At 42.9% G+C, this 19492-nt stretch overlaps 2 protein-coding genes across 14 annotated transcripts in view; one reads left to right on the top strand and one right to left on the bottom strand.

The window, feature by feature from the left end:
- Positions 1-969: 969 nt before the first annotated feature.
- Positions 970-11620, bottom strand: LOC138829298 (prolyl-tRNA synthetase associated domain-containing protein 1). 8 transcript variants are annotated; one of them, XM_070025657.1, is made up of 5 exons: positions 11355-11554; positions 11060-11212; positions 10192-10304; positions 5446-5503; positions 970-2103 (listed from the first exon to the last, which is right to left on the bottom strand). In XM_070025657.1, the coding sequence occupies exons 4-5, from the start codon at positions 5464-5466 to the stop codon at positions 1678-1680; spliced, it is 447 nt and encodes a 148-aa protein (XP_069881758.1). In that variant the 5' UTR covers positions 5467-5503; positions 10192-10304; positions 11060-11212; positions 11355-11554; the 3' UTR covers positions 970-1677. The 8 variants fall into 8 exon arrangements, 6 of the variants coding, with proteins under 6 accessions (XP_069881758.1, XP_069881759.1, XP_069881756.1 ...); XM_070025658.1 differs by having other exon boundaries at positions 10192-10296; XM_070025655.1 differs by lacking the exon at positions 10192-10304 and having other exon boundaries at positions 11083-11216; positions 11355-11558.
- Mtif2 (mitochondrial translational initiation factor 2) overlaps positions 11591-19492 on the top strand; it is a 25312-nt gene continuing 17410 nt past the window's right edge. Inside the window, exons 1-4 of one of the 6 annotated variants that reach the window (XM_070025651.1) lie at positions 11591-11685; positions 12969-13021; positions 15408-15630; positions 16756-16867. In XM_070025651.1, the coding sequence (XP_069881752.1) occupies positions 15415-15630; positions 16756-16867 (328 nt within the window). In that variant the 5' untranslated portion in view covers positions 11591-11685; positions 12969-13021; positions 15408-15414. Of the gene's footprint in view, positions 11686-11794; positions 12068-12968; positions 13022-15407; positions 15631-16755; positions 16868-19492 lie in introns of those variants that run through there. The other 5 variants (XM_070025648.1, XM_070025650.1, XM_070025647.1 and 2 more) reach the window with 5 other exon arrangements.

The following is a 19492-nucleotide window of genomic DNA, read 5'->3' as shown; positions in this document are numbered from 1 at the left end:
TAAAATGTAATCTTATAGTATGACAATTTGTCACATTTTTCACCTACTTTTTCTAACCAGAAAAAATTTTTTTTTTTTGGTCAGTCATGGGGCTTGAACTCGGCCTGGGTGCTGTCCCTCAGCTCTTCAGCTCAACAGTGAGCACTCTACCACTTGAGCTACAGCGCCACTTCTGGTTTTCTGGTGGTTAATTGGAGGTAAGAGTCTCATGGACTTTTCTGCCTGGGCTGGCTTTGAGCCATGATCCTCAGATCTCAGCCTCCTAGCGGATTACAGGCATGAGCCACCAGTGCCCAGCTTCAAAAATATTTATATTACTTTTGCAGAAAACGAACAAGCAAATGCCCAACAAGGTGAAGTTTTTACCCTTGTCGGATTTAATGATCTGGCAATTCTTATTCCTTAATCTCCATTTTCTAAAAAATAACCACTATCAACAATTCTATTCCTTTGGGGTTTTTTTGGTCGGTCGTGGGGCTTGCTATGGGCTTGGGCACTGTCCCTCAGCTCTTCAGCTCAAGGCAAGTGCTCTACTGCTTGAGCCACAGAGCCACATCCGGTTTTCTAGTGGCTTATTGGAGATAAGAGTCTCATGGACTTTTCTGCCCGGGCTAGCTTTGAACTGAGATCCTCGGATCTCAGCCTCCTGAGTAGCTAGGATTACAGGCATGAGCCACCGGTGCCTGGCTATGAGTACATTTCTTATCAAACATTGTTGCCTCCTCCTTTGTTTCACCTTCCCATCCCCCATTTTCTTTTTTGTTTTTGTTTTTGTTTTTTTTGGGGGGGGTCCGGTCATGGGCCTGAACTCTGGGCCTGGGCACTGTCGCTCAGCTCTTCAGCTCAAGGCTAGCGCTCTACCACTTGAGCCACAGCACCACTTCTGGCTTTTTTCCTTTTTGCTTATGTGGTGCTGGGGAATCGAACCCAGGGCCTCATGCATGCAAGGCAAGCACTCTTCCACTGAGCCACCTTTCCAGCCGTAAAGTTCATTTTCGACATAACATCTTGTACATCTCATTGGTGCAATAGGTCTACCTGTATCCCTATTTAAACAATTTGTTTTTTCCCTTCCCCTCCACAAATTATACCAACATCAAATGCAGTGAAAAAAGGAGTTATACGTGGGGAAGGGACATACAAAGCAACAAAGAAATCATCTTATAAATATGTTAGACACAATAGCAATAAAGAAAAAACATTTGAGTCTTTAACTTGGGGTTCATTTTGCTTAACATCAATTTATCTGACCACTTCTGCTTGTCACAGACATATATATACTAGTTATTGCAGATAAGGGAAACCATGGGACCTATGTTTCTTTGGGCCTGGCTTAGTTCACTTAATATAATTTTTTCTAAGTCTTTCCATTTCCTAACAAATGTGGCAATGTCATTCTTTCTGATGGAGGCATAGAATTCCATTATTTTTTCCACTAATAATTGTTTTTGTGTGTGCCAGTCCTGGGGTTTGAACTCAGGGTGTGGACACTGTCCCTGAGGTTTTGTGATCAAGGCTAGTGCTCTATCATTTGAGGGACAGCTCTACTCTCAGCTTTTGGGGAGAGAAAGAGGCAAGAGTCCCATGGAATCTCCTACCTGGACCAAGTTAGGATTACAGGTGTGAACCACCAACGCCTAACTACTAAATGTATTTTAAACATTAACCCAGTAAGTTTTAATTAAAGTCCAGTATTATAGGATCATGTCCTGTTGTCTTCACAAATGTGAGAAAGTCTTCAGGGCTCAGTCCCATGGTTGCACTGTTAGTCATTGGGTGAAAGTACACCTTTTCATGTCCACCTTCCAGAAAAGCAGAATCCAAAACAAATTTCACATCTCCATCATCACAGAAGAGTGCTAGGGGCGTAGCACAACCTTGACCAACTTTCAGTTTTTCTAGCATGGCTGTTTCATCAGCAAACCGCAGATTTCCACTCCCAACACCTAACTGCTTGGCAAGATCATTTAAATTAATTTGTCGATCATGAAGAACTGTCACCAGCCAATAGCATTTTTTCTTTTTGTCTTTAAGAAATAGGTTCTTACTATGAGCTCCTTTCAAATGTTGGATATGAGGCATCATTTCTTCAACTGTAAACACCTATAAAAATATCACAAGATGAGTTTAGAAGCAGTGTAACATTAATGTACAACCACACATTTGTATGTATTTTGTTTGCTAGATAATAAGAGCAAGATGAAATCATACTTAGCCCATTACTAAATATATATTTAAAAAAACCTTTGCCCTCAGTTTCTGATAGTGCAGGTTTTTACTGCTGTGTACAAACCATGGCGTCACATTCCTGGAAAACTTACATTTTTACATTTCAACTTTTGATGTTAAAAGCATACAGTCAGTCCTTCGATTCCTATGGTTTTCTAGTAATTCAAACCATATGGCAACATTCTCTCTACAGATTTGTAACCACACTGAGGGTGAGAAGACAGTAAAACCGGGACTTATACGGCAAAAATATAATTCTAGCAACGGTTTGAGGGGCTCAGCCATGTCTAGGAGTAGTTAGGCCTCGAGTTCAAACACCAGTAGTAACCCAAAAAAGGCAATAAAAATGAAGGGAATACGGTTTTAATGTTATACTGTAGAGGTGAGGAAAGCTAAGTGTACGTTTGCATGTAACTCTTTATGTAAGACACGGCGATGTGCATTCGGTGGTGAGGGGTAGGGGTGTTAGTGGGGCACGCTGCAAAGCCCACAGACGCACAAGAGCAAACCTGTGGCACCGCATTCATGGCAGCCGCGCCAACAGGCTTCTGCTGAGCAACCCGCCTACCCGAGGTGTGCGTGACACCGCACCGGCGTGACGGCCTGGCTCTCCACCCGCAGCCTCGGACCCGTCCGGCAGCGGCGCCCTGCCAGCCAGCGCCTGCGCAGCGGCCACCCCGCGGGCGACACCCTCACCTCGGGGTGCTCCACCACCTCCGTGCGGATGGCGAGGGCGCCCAGCCGCTGCTCCAGCGCCGCCCGTAGCTCCGGGCCGGACATGCCTCCGCCACGCCACGCCACGGCCTCAGCGACCGGACCGAGGCGGAAGTCCCGGCCCGGGATCCGGCCGGCACCGGAAGCCGGCGGCGGGCCGGCGCTGCGCGTTGCTCGGCCGGGTGCCGCACCCCTGGCGCGAGCGTTCCCGGAGCCTCTCCCCAGCTTCCGGTTGACCGCGAGCCTCCCCATCCGAGCCGCGTGGCCCCGGACGGCAGGAGGGGGCGAACTCCTCACCGATCTATCCTTAATTTGTAACATAACTTCTGTCTTTTCTCTTGCAGAGACCAGAGTGTCTAACCATCAAAATCCAAGTTAAGTAGACTGCGTGAGACCCGCATTGGTTATTCTGGCTTCCGTCATGCTGTCAATGTCCCACTGCTTAACAAATGGTGAAAACGTGTAGAGGAGTATAGACAGTGTGACTCCGATTTTGCTTTAGGGCTCGGAAGGTAGCTCAGTGGTAGAGTGCTTGCCTTGCATGCATGAAGCCCTGGGTTCGATTCCTCAGTACCACGTAAACAGAAAAGGCCAGACGTGGTGCTGTGGTTCAAGTGGTAGAGTGCCAGCCTTGGGCAAAAGAAGCTCCCGAACAGTGCTTAGACCCGGAGTTCAAGCCTCGGGACTGGCAAAACAACATTTTGCCTTAAATATAGATAGCTGTATAGTGTAAGGTCCATTCCTGGACGGTGAACAGACCTCGCCCAGTACCTGTGTTACCTAGGCAACTGGGACACCTGGAAGAGGCCACATCTGCATCCACTGAGGTCACATCTTAATCTGATGTGGCCACACCTTGCTCCCACCTGGTCTCACCTCTTACCTCGACACACCCTTGCCCGCCCCCCTACCTTATATAAGGCCTAACCCGGGGCCAGAAGCTTTTTGCCAGCCACGTGGAGTGCCAACCTTGCCTGGTCCCAGCAGGTCTACTGAATAAACCTACCCCTTACCTGAATACCACGTGCGTGGTGCTGTTCTTACTCGGCTACCTCTTTTTAAAAACCTAATATATAGCACAGTGAGTTCTTAAAAACTAATCTGTACTAGCCTTTTCTTTCCCTAACCATACCCCACAGGAAGTATATTCTAAAGACCCACTGTCAGTAGAATGGAGTCTACCTGGCACAGCACTGCCAAAGCAGACACACACAGGTACAGGCTGAAGTATGAGGAGATGTGATAAAGACCATGACTTTGAGCAGGGCACCAGTGCCTCACACCTGTAATCCTTAGCCACTCCCGGGCTGAGATCTGAAGATTGAGGCTCGAAGCCAGCCAGGGCATGAGATTCTTATCTCCAGCTAACCAGCAAAAAGCCAGGAAGTGAGCCAGGAGCTGGTGGCTCACGCCTGTAATCCTAGCTACTCAGGTGGCTGAGAGCTGAGGATCGCCATTCAAAGCCCATCGGGGCAGCAAAGTCCATGAGACTCTTATCTTCAAACCAGAAGTGGTGCTGTGGCTCAAGTGGTAGAGTGCTCGCCTTGAGCTGAAGAGCTGAGGGACAGCGCCCAGGCCCAGAGTTCAGGCCCCACGACCAACCAAAAAAAAAAAACAAAAACAAAAAAGCCAGACGTGAAGCTATGTCACACAGGCAACAAATCTGGGTGAAAAAGCTAAGGAGCAGCACCCAGACCCTGAGCTCACGTCCCAGTACCTGTTTTTGTTTTTTGGTTTTTTTTTTTAAAGACTGGAGAAAAAGGTCATCACAGTTAAGAACCTCAGTTTACTTTTCCTTTTATCGCCAACTAGGCCAATATTAAACTCAATTCAATTAAATATGATTGTGAACCAGCCCATTGTAAAGGTATAATGTAATTCTAGCTACTGAGGATCGTGGTTCAAAGACAGCAGGAATTAACCCCCAGAAAACTGGAAGTGGCGCTGTGGCTCAAGTGGTAGAGCACTAGCCTTGAGCAAAGGAAGTTCAGGGACAGTGCCCAAGTCCTGAGTTCAAGCCACAGGACTTGAAAAAAAAATAGTAAGATCAAGGGAAGAGGGTATTCCATGCAGAGGAAGGTGGGAGAAAGTAAAACAAGCAGGAGCAATGAAACAAGGTTCTTGAGGCCTGCAGAGAGCAAGGGGACATGGCTGTTTGCCTATATACTAGAACAGGAAATTATAGTTCTCACCTGCTGCATTCATATTAGATTCGTTGAGACATCTCTCTAGTGAATAGGACTGCAGGAACTTAATTTTTTCTTTATATTTTCTGTATTCTGAAAACTATGTTGATTATGTTATTTTTATAACCAAAGAGAGGAAACAATTCAAGTTAAAAAAGGCAAAAATCAGAAAATGAACAATATGATTAAAACAAATGAAAATGTACACTAACTCTGCACAACTAAGGTAAGTCACATTAGAGAATTTTCTGTAAAGACTTCAAAAGACAAGAAACCAGTGAGAAAAAAGTTAATTAGGCAGCCTGGATAGAATTACCTCCAAAATTAAACGGTGCATCCATAGATTGTCTCCTTGCCTGGTAAAACTTGACTTCCTACAAAATAAGCAAAACTCTGGTAGATTAGGCATAAAAGACTCTTGTTGCTTTCTTAATCCCTTGCCTGAAATTGCATGGTAATAAGGAAACTTTATTTTGGACCAGCAACTGTTTATAGAAGACTGCTGTGAGCTGTGCAGTAAATAGCCAATAACTGAGGGAATCTTTGAAGCAGCAAAGAGTGCAGGTCAAAGGAGCAAGATGGGTTCTGAGACATTCTGTAAACCAGTCTTAAAACTTTCTGGGCCTAGGGAATACTACACCACTAAATGAATGAATGAAGCCTTGTATGCAGTTTTATTATATACACCACAATTGGTTTTCACAAAACATGTAACTTCTATACACATGTACTGCTGTATAACAGAGATTTCCCTCCCCATCCTACTGTGCACATAGACTAGGGATATTTTCTTTTTCTTTTTTCTTTTGCTGGTCATGGGGGCTGAACTCTGGGCCTGGGCGCTGTCCCTCGGCTCTTCAGCTCAAGGCTAGCGCTCTACCACTGGAGCCGCAGCGCCACTTCTGGCGTTTTCTGTTTATGTGGTGCTGAGGAATCGAACCCAGGGCCTCATGCTTACAAGGCGTGCACTCTACAGCTGAGCTACCTTCCCAGCCCCTAGGGATATTTTCTTTACAGCTAGCATTTCAGAATACTTAATTTGGTTGAATTAGGTTTATAGGAACTACTTAGGAATTTTTGTTCTAGTTTTCATGGCCAAGAAAAATTCCCTTTAATTTTAATGCATTAACTTTACTTGGAAATGCAATATAGTTATATAAGTTTTGTTTATTTCTTGAGTCTTACTATGTAGCCCAGGATGGCCTTGAACTCCAAATCCTCCTGCCTCAGTATGACTGGAATGCCTGTCTTTTACTTACACAAATTTTAATAGAAACAAACTTGAGACCAGAAATCACATTATGCCTTTAGTCCTGTTTAACAGCTTATGGTAAATGCTGACTTGTATAAATATTAATATTTTAAGGTATTAGATGTAATATAGGAACAAAAAGAACCAATTCAAAAACAAACTTATATTTAGTTTTTTCCCCAAAACATAAAGTAGCTTTTTTTCTGAATATAAAATTATTGCCTAATTGTTTTTAACAAGTTGTATAAAGTTAATCTTTAAATAAGTGCTTTTTTATCATTCTTTTAAAAATATAAAAGCCGGTGTCAGTGGCTCATGCCTGTAATCCTAGTTACTTAGGAGGCTGAGATCTGAGGATTAAGGTTCAAAGCCAGCTGGGGCAGAAAAGTCTGTGAGACATTTATCTCCAATAAACCACCAGAAAACTGGAAGTGGTGCGATGGCTCAAGTGGTAGAGCGCTAGTCTTGAGCTGACAATCTGAAGGACAGTGCCCAGTCCCAGAGTTCAAGCCCCATGACTGACCAAAAACAGAAAAAAAAAAGTCAAAAATACATTTTCAATGGTTTTCTTTATAAAAATTTATTATTGTACAGGGAGGTTACAGTTATGAAAGTCAGGTAAAGAGTACATTTCTTTTTGGACAAGGTCACCCTTTCTTTCCCTCTCTCCTAGTTTTTCTTTCCTGTCTCCCCTCACAAGTTGTATAATTCATTTTCAACATAATCTCTAGTGAGTACTATTGCTGCATTTGTTCACCTTTTGTGCTTCCCTCTTACTATCCCAAAGACAGATAAATGAAAAAAGCAACACAAAAGTAAACAATAACTAACAAAGAAAAAAAACCCTCATTTCCACTTCCTGGAGTTCATTTCAATAAATATATTTGGTAGGACCAGATAAACACAGGCATTGTAACTTCATGCACTCTCCTTTGTTCTCGCTGTGTGTGAATGCCTAGAGTTCTGTACAATTTATTATGTATTTTATTATGTATTTTAGATCTAGTTTTTACATGAGAGAAAACATGTATTGCTTATGTCTCTGAGCTTAGCTAAGAGACACAGGGTTAGCTTGGCTAACCTCATTTAACATGACTTGTTCTATTTCCCTGCAAATGACTTAATATTATTCTTTCTACTTTCTGTGTAAAATTCCATTGTGTATAGGTGCCACATTTTTTTGGATCCACTCATCTGGGATGTTTCCATAACTTAGTTATTGTGGATACAGTAACACTGCATATGGGTGTACAAGTGTCTTTACAATATCCTGGCGTGTAAAAATAATTTTTATAAGGACTGAAGGCATGGCTCAAGAGGTAGAATGCCAACCAGGAATAAAAATGATAATCAAGAATGAGAAGACCACCATGTGCTAGGGACTCACACCTGTAATCCTACTCAGGAGGCTGAGATCTGAGGATCACAGTGCAAAGCCAGCCCAGGCAAGAACGTCTGCGATACTTTTTTTTTTTTTTTTTTGGCCAATGCTGGGGCTTGAACTCAGGGCCTGAGCACTGTCACTGAGCTTCTTTTGCTCAATGCTAGTGCTCTACCACTTGAGCCACAGTTCCACTTCCAGCTTTTTCTGTTTATGTGGTACTGAGGAATCAAACCCAGGGCTTCATGTATGCGAGGCACTCTACCACTAAGCCACATTCCCAGCTCTGTGATACTCTTATCTCCACTAAACTATTGAGAAGCTGTAGCTCAGATGGCAGAATACTAGCAAAAGAAGCTCAGGGACAGCATCAATGCTGAGTTCTGAGTTCAAGCCCATTATGGTACGTGCACACACGCACATGCACACACACACACACACACACACACATACACACACACACACACACACACACAAGACCTGAGTTCAAGCCTCTGTACTAGAACTAGAATAACAACAATTACATATCAAACATAAAGACACCAAGAAGAAGCCAGGTGCTGGTGGCTCACACCTGTAATCCTAGCTGTTCAGGAGGTTGAGATCTGAGGATCACTGTTCAGTTAGCCTGGGCAATAAAGTCTCAGTTACTCTTATCTCCAATTAACCACCAGAAAATTAGAAGTAGAGCTGTGGCTCAAAGTGAGAGACCTCTAGCCTTGAGCAATAAGAGCTCAGGAACAGTGCCCTGACCCTGAGTTTAAGCCCCACAACTGACCAAAAAAAAAACAAAAAATCTAAGAAAGAAAATATATCACAAGGGCTGGGAAGGTGGCTCAGTGGTAGAGCGCTTGCCTTGCAAAAAAAAAAGAAAAAAGAAAATATATCACAAGTATATACATACATCAAATATATGGTATATGTTTCCTATAATGATGCTTATTTCTAATTTTGTCTAATCAAGGCAATTATATATCTGCTTTTCTTTTTATTGTTATTATAACGGTGTACAGAAGGTTACACTTACATAAGTCAGGTAAATGTCACCCCTTCCTTCAGCTTCTCCCAGTTTTTCCCTCCCATTCCATGCTTTTCTTTTTTCCCACCTGATATATTTTTGAATAAAAAGCTACCTAACTGTATGGTATTCCATTTAGGTACTCAACTCTAAATTTGGAAGTATACTATCTCTAATGATTTAAATGTAATTCATTTCCAAATTTTCCATATTATTATAAATGACTATAACTATTTTAAATCTATGCATAATTATTTCACTTGTTCTAAAAAATTCTCCAGGATTTCCTGATTCTCCAGAAATGTAAAGTGTTAAGGAGGAAAAACCTTTCCTCTATGCTCTTAGGTTCAATCATGAAGGCGTATGAATTAAACTAATAAAAATTATCAGAAGAAAAAGCATTCTACTTCCCATCAATATTTACCTTTTGGAAGTTCACAGAAAAGAGGTGAAACTAACAAGCAGTTAGACTTCGAGGTTTAGATATCCTTTTAGCAAAAGAAAGTTTGAACTTTGGTGGGTGATAAACCATGAAGCAACCAAGTAATATACAGGGGAACTAGTGGTGAATAAGGGTTAGAATAAGGTTTAAAGTACAGTGTGTTTATGCAAACTCATTTTGGTATTGACTATTTGATAAGAATTGTCCTTCCTTCCTGGTAAGGGGGTTTGTCACGGGATGCTGGTGAGGTTTAGTGAAGTTTTACTTTAAATGTAGGAATTCTTCACTTATGGTCCTTAACTTTGATCGGAGAATAAGAATTTCTGGACAAGTGACCATGGTAAGAAAACTTGGTGGAGCATTATTTTATTTTATTTTATTTTTTTTTATTTCTTGGTCAGTCAAGGGGCTTGAACTCTGGGCTTGGGTGCTGTCCCTCAGCTCTTCAACTCAAAGTGAGGGCTTTACTGCTTGAGCCACAGCTCCGCTTCCGGTTTTCTAGTGGTTTATTGGAGATAAGAATCTCACAGACTTTCCTTTCCGGGATGGTTTTGAACTGCGATCCTCAGATCTCAGCCTCCTGAGTAGCTAGGATTATGGGCATGAGCCACTGGTGCCCAGCTGGCAGAGCTTTATTGAGTAAGTAAACAAGCAGGCAATCAGACAGACAAGCCAAAGGGCAGAGGCACATTCTAGCAGAGTGTGGGTACTCTCACAGAGAGATGGACAAACAAAGCTCTGTGGCTCTTGGGCTATTCATATGGGAAGATAAGGGTTCTGGCTTCAAAGTTTTGCAAAGATAGGTGTTTTTGTCTTTGTTCTAATCCACTTGGTGTTACTTTATGAGTTTTCAGTAAAACAGGTCCTTATCCTTGAGATAAAGAGGACATCCTGTTATCTGCATTTTGGGTAGGAGGTTGCTTAAGTTTGGGGGAAGCAATGTTCTCAGTAAGAAATGCATCCTGTTACCTCTCTTTGAAGCAAAGATGGCACTTCTATGTTTCTAAATACCACATTTCTGAGTTGTCTTCATCAGGTCTCTTAAGTTATCTTGTTTCATTTTCCCCTAAATGACTTTGGTCCTTTAATATTAAGGGAAGTACATGAAGGAATATCTCCTGTATTTGCTGTGTTTACCACACTTTATTTTCCCTTAGCCTATCCAGCTTCATTTCCCCTACAATGACTTTCATTCCTTTAATATTTTTTCTTTTTCTTTTTTTGGTTTTGGGGCTTTAACTCGACCTGGGCGCTGTCCAGCTGGGCGCTCTTCAGCTCAGGGCTGGTGCTCTCCCACTTGAGCCACAGCGCCACTTCCGGTTTTCGGGTGGTTTATTGGAGATAAGAGTCTCATGGATTTTCCTGCCCTGGTGGCTTTCAACTGCGACCCTCAAATCTCAGCCTCCTGAGTAGCTAGGATTACAGGCCTGAGCCACCGGCACCTGGCCATTCCTTTAATCTTAAGGGAAGGACATGAAGGAATGTCTCCTGTATTTGCTGTGAGCTGACTGTAGCTCCTTTCCCCTAATATGATTTTATTCCCTTAATCTTAAGGGAAGTGGGTAGACGGGCTTGAAGCTTGAGTTTTTGAATTCCTGGCAGCCATTTATCATGCCTCATTTCCCTAGGCGATCCTGCCTCAGGTTAAGCACAGAAAGAAATTTATATCCTGATTTTAAGCAAATAAGGGGAGGGCAGAGAACTCAAATCTGTTGATTCTCAAGACCGCTTCAGGTGTTCCTTACACCAAAGTGGCATATTCTGTACCCCTACCATTCTTTTCATCGATATATCTGATATTGTTTGGTGAAAATACTGTACAACTCAGAAAGGATACATAAAACACCGATGACAGCATACATGCACTTTGTCACATTAAAGAAGGATAACCCCAGCTGCTTTATTTTTCTCAAGGGCAACACATTCTCCTGGAACTATCCATCCCGTCTTGCTGGACGCGAAGGGTCACGCTGGAGACTGAGTTGAAGCCCTGTCTGGGCAAAACAGCAGTAAGATCGCAATTCAAAAGCAGAACAAAGCATGCTACCGGCGACGGTCGGAGGACCAAGCTAAGGCGAGCCCTAAGCTGGCAGGCCGGGCGCCGGTGGCTCAGGAACCCCTGGCGAACTCACGTGTCCTCCGTAAGTGTCCAGCTTTTCCTTGAGAAGGAGTTCACTCCTTCCTAGGGAGGGACGGGATCCGCCGGCGCGTTTAACAACCCGCAGCACGCCCTGGGAAAAGGCCACGGCCGAACCGCGGCGTCTCCTCCCTCCGCCCGGGCTCAGAACCAGACAGGGAGGGATTCCAAGTCCCGGAAGGACCGCTTCCAGGGGGACCGGAAGTCGTCCGACGGAACCGGAAGTCCGACGGGGACCCGATGTGGAATGGACTGAGCGACCCAGCCTCCTCCCGGGTCTACAAGGTGATCTCCGCCCGGGCCAGTGTCAGGCAGGCGACGTGGAAGTGAGTGCGGACGCCGAGGCCAGGGTGGTCCGGGCGGCGCGTGCTCGGCCTCCAGCGTCGGCGGCACGCGAGCCCGCAAACGCAGCTCGCTCGCTAGCCGCTCCGGTGCCTTTCGCGCCTGCGTGACGCCGAGCTAGGGCTCTGGCGCGCTCCCCGCCCCGCCGCCAGCCTCGTCCCTGCACCCCGGGCCCAGCGGCCCCCTCACCCTCTGGACCCCGGAGCTTGCAGGCCCCACCTGCGGCCGTTCCTGGCTGCGTGCTCGTTGAGACCCCTTGACTCGCATGCTCGGGGCTGCTTTCCTGTGCTCACCGCCACCAGCAGGCGGGATGACACCGGAAAAACCGTGGTGACCCTTCTGGACTCCGGTTCTCTCTCCTGCAAAGTGAGGTTCCTTCCAGTTTTATAAACGACCTTTTTAAAAATGCTGTGATTAAGTAGGTGTACAAAGTCAGGTTAGGACAGTGCTACTTGGTCAATCTCACGCCTGCCTTCCTGTCCTCCCCCATTTTCCCCCTCCCTTCACTACCGTCAAGTTACCTCGTTCATTTTCTACATAATGCTCTAACTGCATTTGTTCATCTTCCATTCCTGTGACCTCTTGTGTCCCCACCCTCCGCCCCAAGAAAAAGAAAATGTGTTTCCACTTCCGATTATTCGTTTTGATAACAGTCTCGCCAGTTTTGACATTTGGGTTATTGTTCCCAATGCATCTTCTCGCTGCCTCGATATCAGTGTTGATTCATTGCCTGTTAAGTTCTTGGTCTCTGCGTTAATAAGTGCCTTTATCAGATCTGGTTTCAGACTATTTCCTAAGGAATTTTGTATTCCCTGAGCACTTTGTACTCCTCCGGCCAGGGACAAATACCTAAATAAGATTTTGATAGGTTCGGTTCTTGAAGTCCTCAATGTGTGTAATTGCTCGTTTTTGCTGATTGAATTTCTAAGTAGTAATGTGCTTAATTCTTTGGAATTAAATCAATTTCTTTTGATCTTTACTGAAATAAGTCTTGAAGTAAGATGCTGTGTTAAGCAAACAAAATCCTCAAATGTCAAGGATAAGCAATATAATGACTTACGAGTATTTTTTAAAATTTATCTTTAAGTAGTTGTACAAAGAAAGTGCCATATAATACTGTATTTTTAACTTCAACAATGAATCCTCAAAGTGTAAGCCCTCCTTAAAAAAAACAACCATGATATTGCTTAAGATAGCTGGTGATAAAGTGTGTAAATCATCTATTACCAAGAATAGACATTTTAACACTTTTTTTTTTTTTTTACAGAGTTCAGGAAAAGGTAGTCCATGGGAAAGAAGGTTTGTTTTTTACCTGGTCAGGTACTTTCTACGATGTGTTGTGCCTTTTCCAGTTACCATTTCTTTCATTAAAAAAATATACATATAGCCCGGTGCTGGTGGCTCAGTCCTGTAATTGTAGCTACTCAGGAGGCTGAGATCTGAGAATTGAAGTTCAAAGCCAGCCTGAGCAGGAAAGTCCATGAGACTTATCTCCAATTAATCACCAGAAAACCAGAAGTGGAACTGTGGCTCCATTGGTAGAGTGCTAGCCTTGAACTGAAGAGCTGAGGGACAGCACCCAGGCCCAGAGATCAAGCCCCATGATGGGTGCACATACACACACACACAAAATATATTTATACACATATATACATGTATATACATATACATGTATGTATACAGATGTGTGTGTATATATATGTATATGTATGTATATTGAGCCAGGCACCTGTAGCTCTTGCCTGTAATTCTAGCTACTCAGGAGGTTGAGATCTGAGGATCACATTTCAAAGCCAGGCCGGGCTGGAAACTGTGTGAGACTCTTAACTCCAATCAACTACTCAAAAAAGCCTGCTCAAGTGGTAGTGTGCTCGCCTTGAACAAAAGAAACTCAGGGACAGCACCTAGGCCCAGATTTCAAGCCCCAGCGGGGGGGGGGGGGTGCGCGCACACACACACACACACACACACTGTACTTTATTTGTTACATCAGGATATGTCCTGCCATAAAACATTTGGGAAAGCAGATTGAAGGTTAACATTTAAATTGTTTTAGTAGTATTAACTCAGGCCAAGTGCTTGCTAGGAAGATTCTCTACCATAAGGTTTCACGGTTTTCACTTTGCAAGCATCAAGCAGTGTTCCTCCTCACTGTGTCTCATGCTTACATCACCACAGCCAACTTATTTATTACTATGGGACTTCACAGCCAGGCATCAGTGGCTCACTCCTGTAAATCCTAGGTACTGAAAAGGCTCAGATCTGAGGATCAAGGTTCAAAACCATACTGGACAGGACAGTCTGTGAGACTCTTAAACAGAAAAAGCAGCAAAAATTGAGTATGATGGCCTATAATCCTAGCTACTCAGGAGGTATATAAAGGTTCAGAAATGTGAGGACAGATTTATGGTTTAGGGGGAAAAAATAACTTGAGAGATAGAAGTGAGGAGACTATATTAACATAGGGCAGATAATGCATATTAGGCAGTTGTACATTAAGGTGATGGGGAACCATTTTGGAAGGGTATTTAGGAAAGAGTTGATGAATTCAAGTGTACATTTTAGAAAAAATATTGGTGTTTTGGTGGAGGTTTTTTGGTGTTGTTTTGTTTTGATTTTTTTTGGAGGAGGAGGGAGAGAGTCAGTCCTGGGCTTGAATTCTGGGCCTGGGTGCTATCCCTGAGTTTCTTTTGCTTAAGGCCAGCACACTACCATTTGAACCACAGTGCTACTTCTGGCTTTTTTGAGTAGTTTATTGGAGATGAGTTTCATGGAGTTTCCAGTCCAGGCTGGCTTTGAACCACAATCCTTAGATCTTAGCCTTCTGAGTAGCTAGGATTTCAGATGTGAGCCATTGGTGCCCAGCTTATTGTTTAAGCCTTTAGGTTTATGATACTTATTTGCATTAGTCTGAGCTAATACCACACTCACTCATCCTCTTTCCCTCTTTCCATGCCCCAACCTGTAGGGTTTCAACTCAGGGCCTCATGCTTGGTAGGGTTGGCACTCTACCATTTTAGCCACACCTCTAGCTCTGCTTTTTGTTGGTTATTTCAGCGATGGAGTGTAGTGCACTTTTCTACCTAGGTTGGCTTTGAGCTGCTGTCCTCCAGATCTCAGTCTCCTGAGTAGCTAGAATTACATGTATGAGCTACCAGCACCTGTGTCTCATACATTTTGTTGCAGAGTATAAATCTGATTTGGTGGATTTTGTTCCTCAGGTTCTTGTGCACATTAAGCACATGGTCTGCTACTGAGCTATGTAACTTTCTCTGTAAATCATGTCGGTTGTGATTTCATTAGTGAAATCTGAAAAAAAGCCTTTTTTGTTTTGAGATGAGATCTCACTGAATATAGCCCAGTTTGACTCGGAACGCAAGGTGCTCCTGATTCAGACTCTAATGCTGGGATTATAGGCATGCACCAAATGGCTGTAAAAATAGACTATTTATAAAGTTGGTTATGTTATTTCAGCCCTATCACAATAATAACATGAATAAATAATAATAGACAGTACCTAGAGAGTACTTGGTATAATTCTATCTCTAACTAGACTGTGAATCCTTTCAGGGCAGGAACCCAGTTGTGTTCATTTTTGTACCCTAGTTCTTCATACAGTGCTTTAGGTGTAGTACCTTTTCAATTAATATTTGCTAACTTGACTTAAATATTAACTAAGCTTTACTTAAAAATTTTATTTCTCTAGGAGAAGCATGAATCAGAAGCTAATGAGGTTGGAAACCTTGCTACGACTTCACACTGTATGTAGGCACCTGCATTGCCTGAGACAAAGAACTCATGCACATTGGATGCACAGGTTTCCATCTGCTTACCCGGTGTGGACCACTCAGCTCTGTGCTCCGACCTGGCAGACAGACATTCTCATTGGCACTGCTTTATCTCAGTATCGGCTTCTAGTAACAAAGAAGGTACTTACTGATTTCTGTAACTTTTCATTATTTGTTCTGAAATGAAAGTGCCTAGGACCATGAGGAGAAATCTGTTCTGAGGATTTTATCACTTAAAAAAACTTATTACAGGGCTGGGAAGGTGGCTCAGTGGTAGAGCGCTTGCCTTGCATGCATGAGGCCTTGGGTTCAATTCCTCAGCACCACATAAGCAGGAAAAAAAAAAAAAGCTGGAAGTGGCTCTGTGGCTCAAGTTGTAGAGTGCTAGCCTTGAGCTGAAGAGCTGAGAGACAGCGCCCAGGCCCAGAGCTCAGGCCCCATGACCGGACCCCCCCCCCCAAAAAAAAAAAAAAAGGAACTTATTACTTAATGCTCTTCTCACACAATAGATCACAGAAGGAAGAGGGCATTCTGGTTAGTTGTTTGGTTGTGCTGATGAATTTGATTAATTACATGTAGATCAGTATGAAACAGTTAATTAAACTAGGTGCCTATGGCTCATGCCTGTAATCTTATCTATTTAGGAAGTTGAGATCTGAGGACTGAAGTTTGAGACAGCCCAGGGAGAAAAGTCCCTGAGTCTCTAACAAGCAAAAAAGCTGGAAGTGAAAGTATGGTTCAAGTAGTAGAGTACTAGCCTTGAGCAGAAAAAGCCAAGTGAGCACAAGGCTTCAAGTTCAAACCCCAGTACTGGCACAACAACAAAGCTATGAATTAAAGATAAAAGATTTTCTTTTTTAATCTGAGTATTAAGTACTCAAGAGAAGTGTTTTTGGCTTTTATTTTCTTTTGTGCTCATACTGAGGCTTGAATTCAGAACTTGGGTGCTGTCTCTTAGTTTTTTTGCTCAAGGCTAGTGCTCTACCACTTCAGTCACAATTCTACTTCTAGCTTTTTTGATGGTTAATTGGAGATAAAACTCTCACAGTCTTTCCTGCCTAAGCTGGTTTTGAGCGATAATCCTCAGATGTCAGCCTCCTGAGTAGACAGGATTTTAGGTATGAGTCACTGGTGCCATGATTATGGTAGATTTCCAAAACAAATCAGAATTTTCACTTAATGTTTTTTCTTCTATGTTTATGTATTGTCATTTTATTTTTTATTTTTTGTATATATTTTTATTGTAATATTCTGTCATTTTAATAGGAAGAAAGACCAGGGAAATCTCAGCTATCTCCAACAAAATCTAAAAAGGAAGTAGAAGTATGGATTGGAATGACTGTTGAAGAACTAGCCAGAGCAATGAAGAAAGACATAGGTGAGGCCAGATAACTTTACAAGGAAACAGATGTGGTCATGGGTGTTTTTTACAATGTTTTTCTTTTCTTTCTTTTTTTTCATCTCTATAACTTCTAATTTTTTTTTTGGAGGGGGTGGGGGAAGGGTCCAGTCGTGGGCCTGAACTCTGGGCCTGGGCGCTGTCCCTCAGCTCTTCAGCTCAAGGCTAGCGCTCTACCACTTGAGGCACAGTGCCACTTCTGGCTTTTTTTTTTCTTATGTAGTGCTGAGGAATCGAACCCAGGGCTTCATGCATGCAAGGCAAGCACTCTACCACTGAGCCACCTTCCCAGCCCTACAACTTCTAAGTGTGTGTGTGTGTGTGTGTGTGTGTGTGTGTGTGTGTGTGTGTGTGTGTGTGTGTGTGTGTGTGTGTGTGTGTGTGTGTGTGTGTGTGTGTGTGTGTGTGTGTGTGTGTGTGTGTGTGTGTGTGTTTCAGTGCTAGAGATTGAACCTGGCCCTTACACATGCTAGAGCAATTCTTTAAAAATTAAATGGGCTGGGAATGTGGCTTAGTTGGTAGAGTGCTTGCCTAGTATGTATGAAGCCCTGGGTTTGATTCCTCAGTACCACATAAACAGAAAAAGCCAGAAGTGACACTGTGGCTCAAGTGGTAGAGTACTAGCCAGGAGCAAATAAATAAATAAACTCATCAAGGTTGCATACAGTAGCTCACACCTATTATCTACCTACTTAGGAGGCAGAGAAAGGGAAGATTATGGTTCAGGGCTAGCTTAGGCAAACAGACTCCAATTTCAACAAAGAGCTGAGTAATAATGCAAATCTGTAATCCCACCTACTGGAAGGTATAGGCCAGACTGCCCTGGATAAAAATGCAAGACCTAAGCCGGGCGCTGATGGCTCACGCCTGTAATCCTAGCTACTCAGGAGGCTGAGATCTGAGGATCGCGGTTCAAAGCCAGCCCGGGCAGGAGAGACCGTGAGACTCCTATCTCCAATAAACCACCAGAAAACCAGAAGTGGCGCTGTAGCTCAAGTGGTAGAGCACTCGCCTTGAGCTGAAGAGCTGAGGGACAGCACCCAGGCCCAGAGTTCAAGCCCCACGACCGACCAAAAAAAAAAAAAAAAAAAAAAAATGCAAGACCTATTCTGAAAAATAGCTAAAACCAGAAAAGGCTGTGGCCATAACTGAAGTGGTAAGACTACCTTCTTCGGAAGCATGTGTCTAGTACTATCAAAAAGGAGAAGAAGAAAAAAAATCAAAACTCAGTTCTTGTTTTTTTGTTTTTTTTCAGTAGTGGGGCTTGAACTCAGAGCCTGAGTGCTGTCTCTGAGCTAGTTCCATTCAAGGCTACACTCTATCACTTTGAGCTACAGCTCTACTTTGGTTTTCTGGTGGTTAATTGGAGATAAGAGTCTCATGGATTTTTTTTACCCAGGCTGGCTTTGAATCTCGATCTTCAGATCTCATCCTCCTGAGTAGCTAGGATTATAGGCGCAAGCCACAAGTGCCTGGCTTACTGTTAATTTTTAACTGTCCCTTTCTATTTACTATTTTAACTTCCTTGAGGTTATTTGTGCCTGTATTGTCTGTGTGGTGGACCTATAGTATATAACTGCTGCTCAGCATCTCTTCACATCCACATGCCTAGAATTCATGTTGTAAGCTTGGAGTCAACCATGATTAGTATAAATCATGGACCTGTTTTCCTAGTCTCCTTACTTAACATGTATCAGCACACCACTGAATTGGTTGTTCGTTGTTTGATGGTCATTGTTTTTTATTTGGGGTTTTATTTATTTATTTATTTATTTATTGGCTTTTTTTTTTTTTTTTTAGCCAATCCTGGGGCTTGAACTCTGAGCCTTGGTACTGTCCCTGAGCTTTTGTACTCAAGGTTAGTGCTCTACCACTTGAGCCACAGCTCTACCTCTGGAGTTTTTTTGTATAATAGAGACAAGAGTCTCATGGAGTTTCCTGCCTGAATTGGCTTTAAACCACAATCCTCAGGTCTCACCCTCCTGAGTAGCTAAGATTACAGGTGTGAGCCACTGGTGCCCAGGTTTATTTTGTTTTGAGACCTGCATTTATGATTCCCTTGCCTCAGCCTCCTAAGTACTAGGATATAGGTGTGTGACATCTGTCCAGTTTTGAAGTTCTTTTTTTTTTGTTGTTGTTCTCTTTACTGTATTACATTATGGGGTTTTTTTTTGTATTTTTTTTTATTGTGAAAATACCATACGGAGGGGTTACAATTACATGAGCAAGGTAATGAGTACATTTCTTATCAAGCATTGTTGCCTCCTCCTTTGTTTCCCCTTACCATCCCTTCCCATCTCTCCCCCTCATCCTCCCCCCCAGTTTTGAATTTCTTTTAGGTGTAATTTTCTGTTTATTGGAGGATGCATTTCTGTCATATTTATTCTCTAAATACATGTTTACAGGGTGACTGAAAATTTAGAAACATAAAACTACTTATTTCATTATCACAGGTATATTTATTTCCATAGGAAATATGACAGAGTAAAACAAAGCATAATAAAATGAAAAGGAATATATATTTTTATATATTTTAGGAGTTTTTGAACAACAAAATAGATACATAAATTATGGGTATGTGTATTCAGAGGTAGTGTGTCTGTG

Source organism: Dipodomys merriami, unplaced genomic scaffold, assembly GCF_024711535.1.
Source record: "Dipodomys merriami isolate MVZ:Mamm:240054 unplaced genomic scaffold, mDipMer1.0.p SCAF_17, whole genome shotgun sequence".
Lineage (NCBI taxonomy): Eukaryota > Metazoa > Chordata > Mammalia > Rodentia > Heteromyidae > Dipodomys > Dipodomys merriami.
Note: the sequence above shows the minus strand (reverse complement) of the source record. Positions and strands in the feature narration are given on the sequence as shown.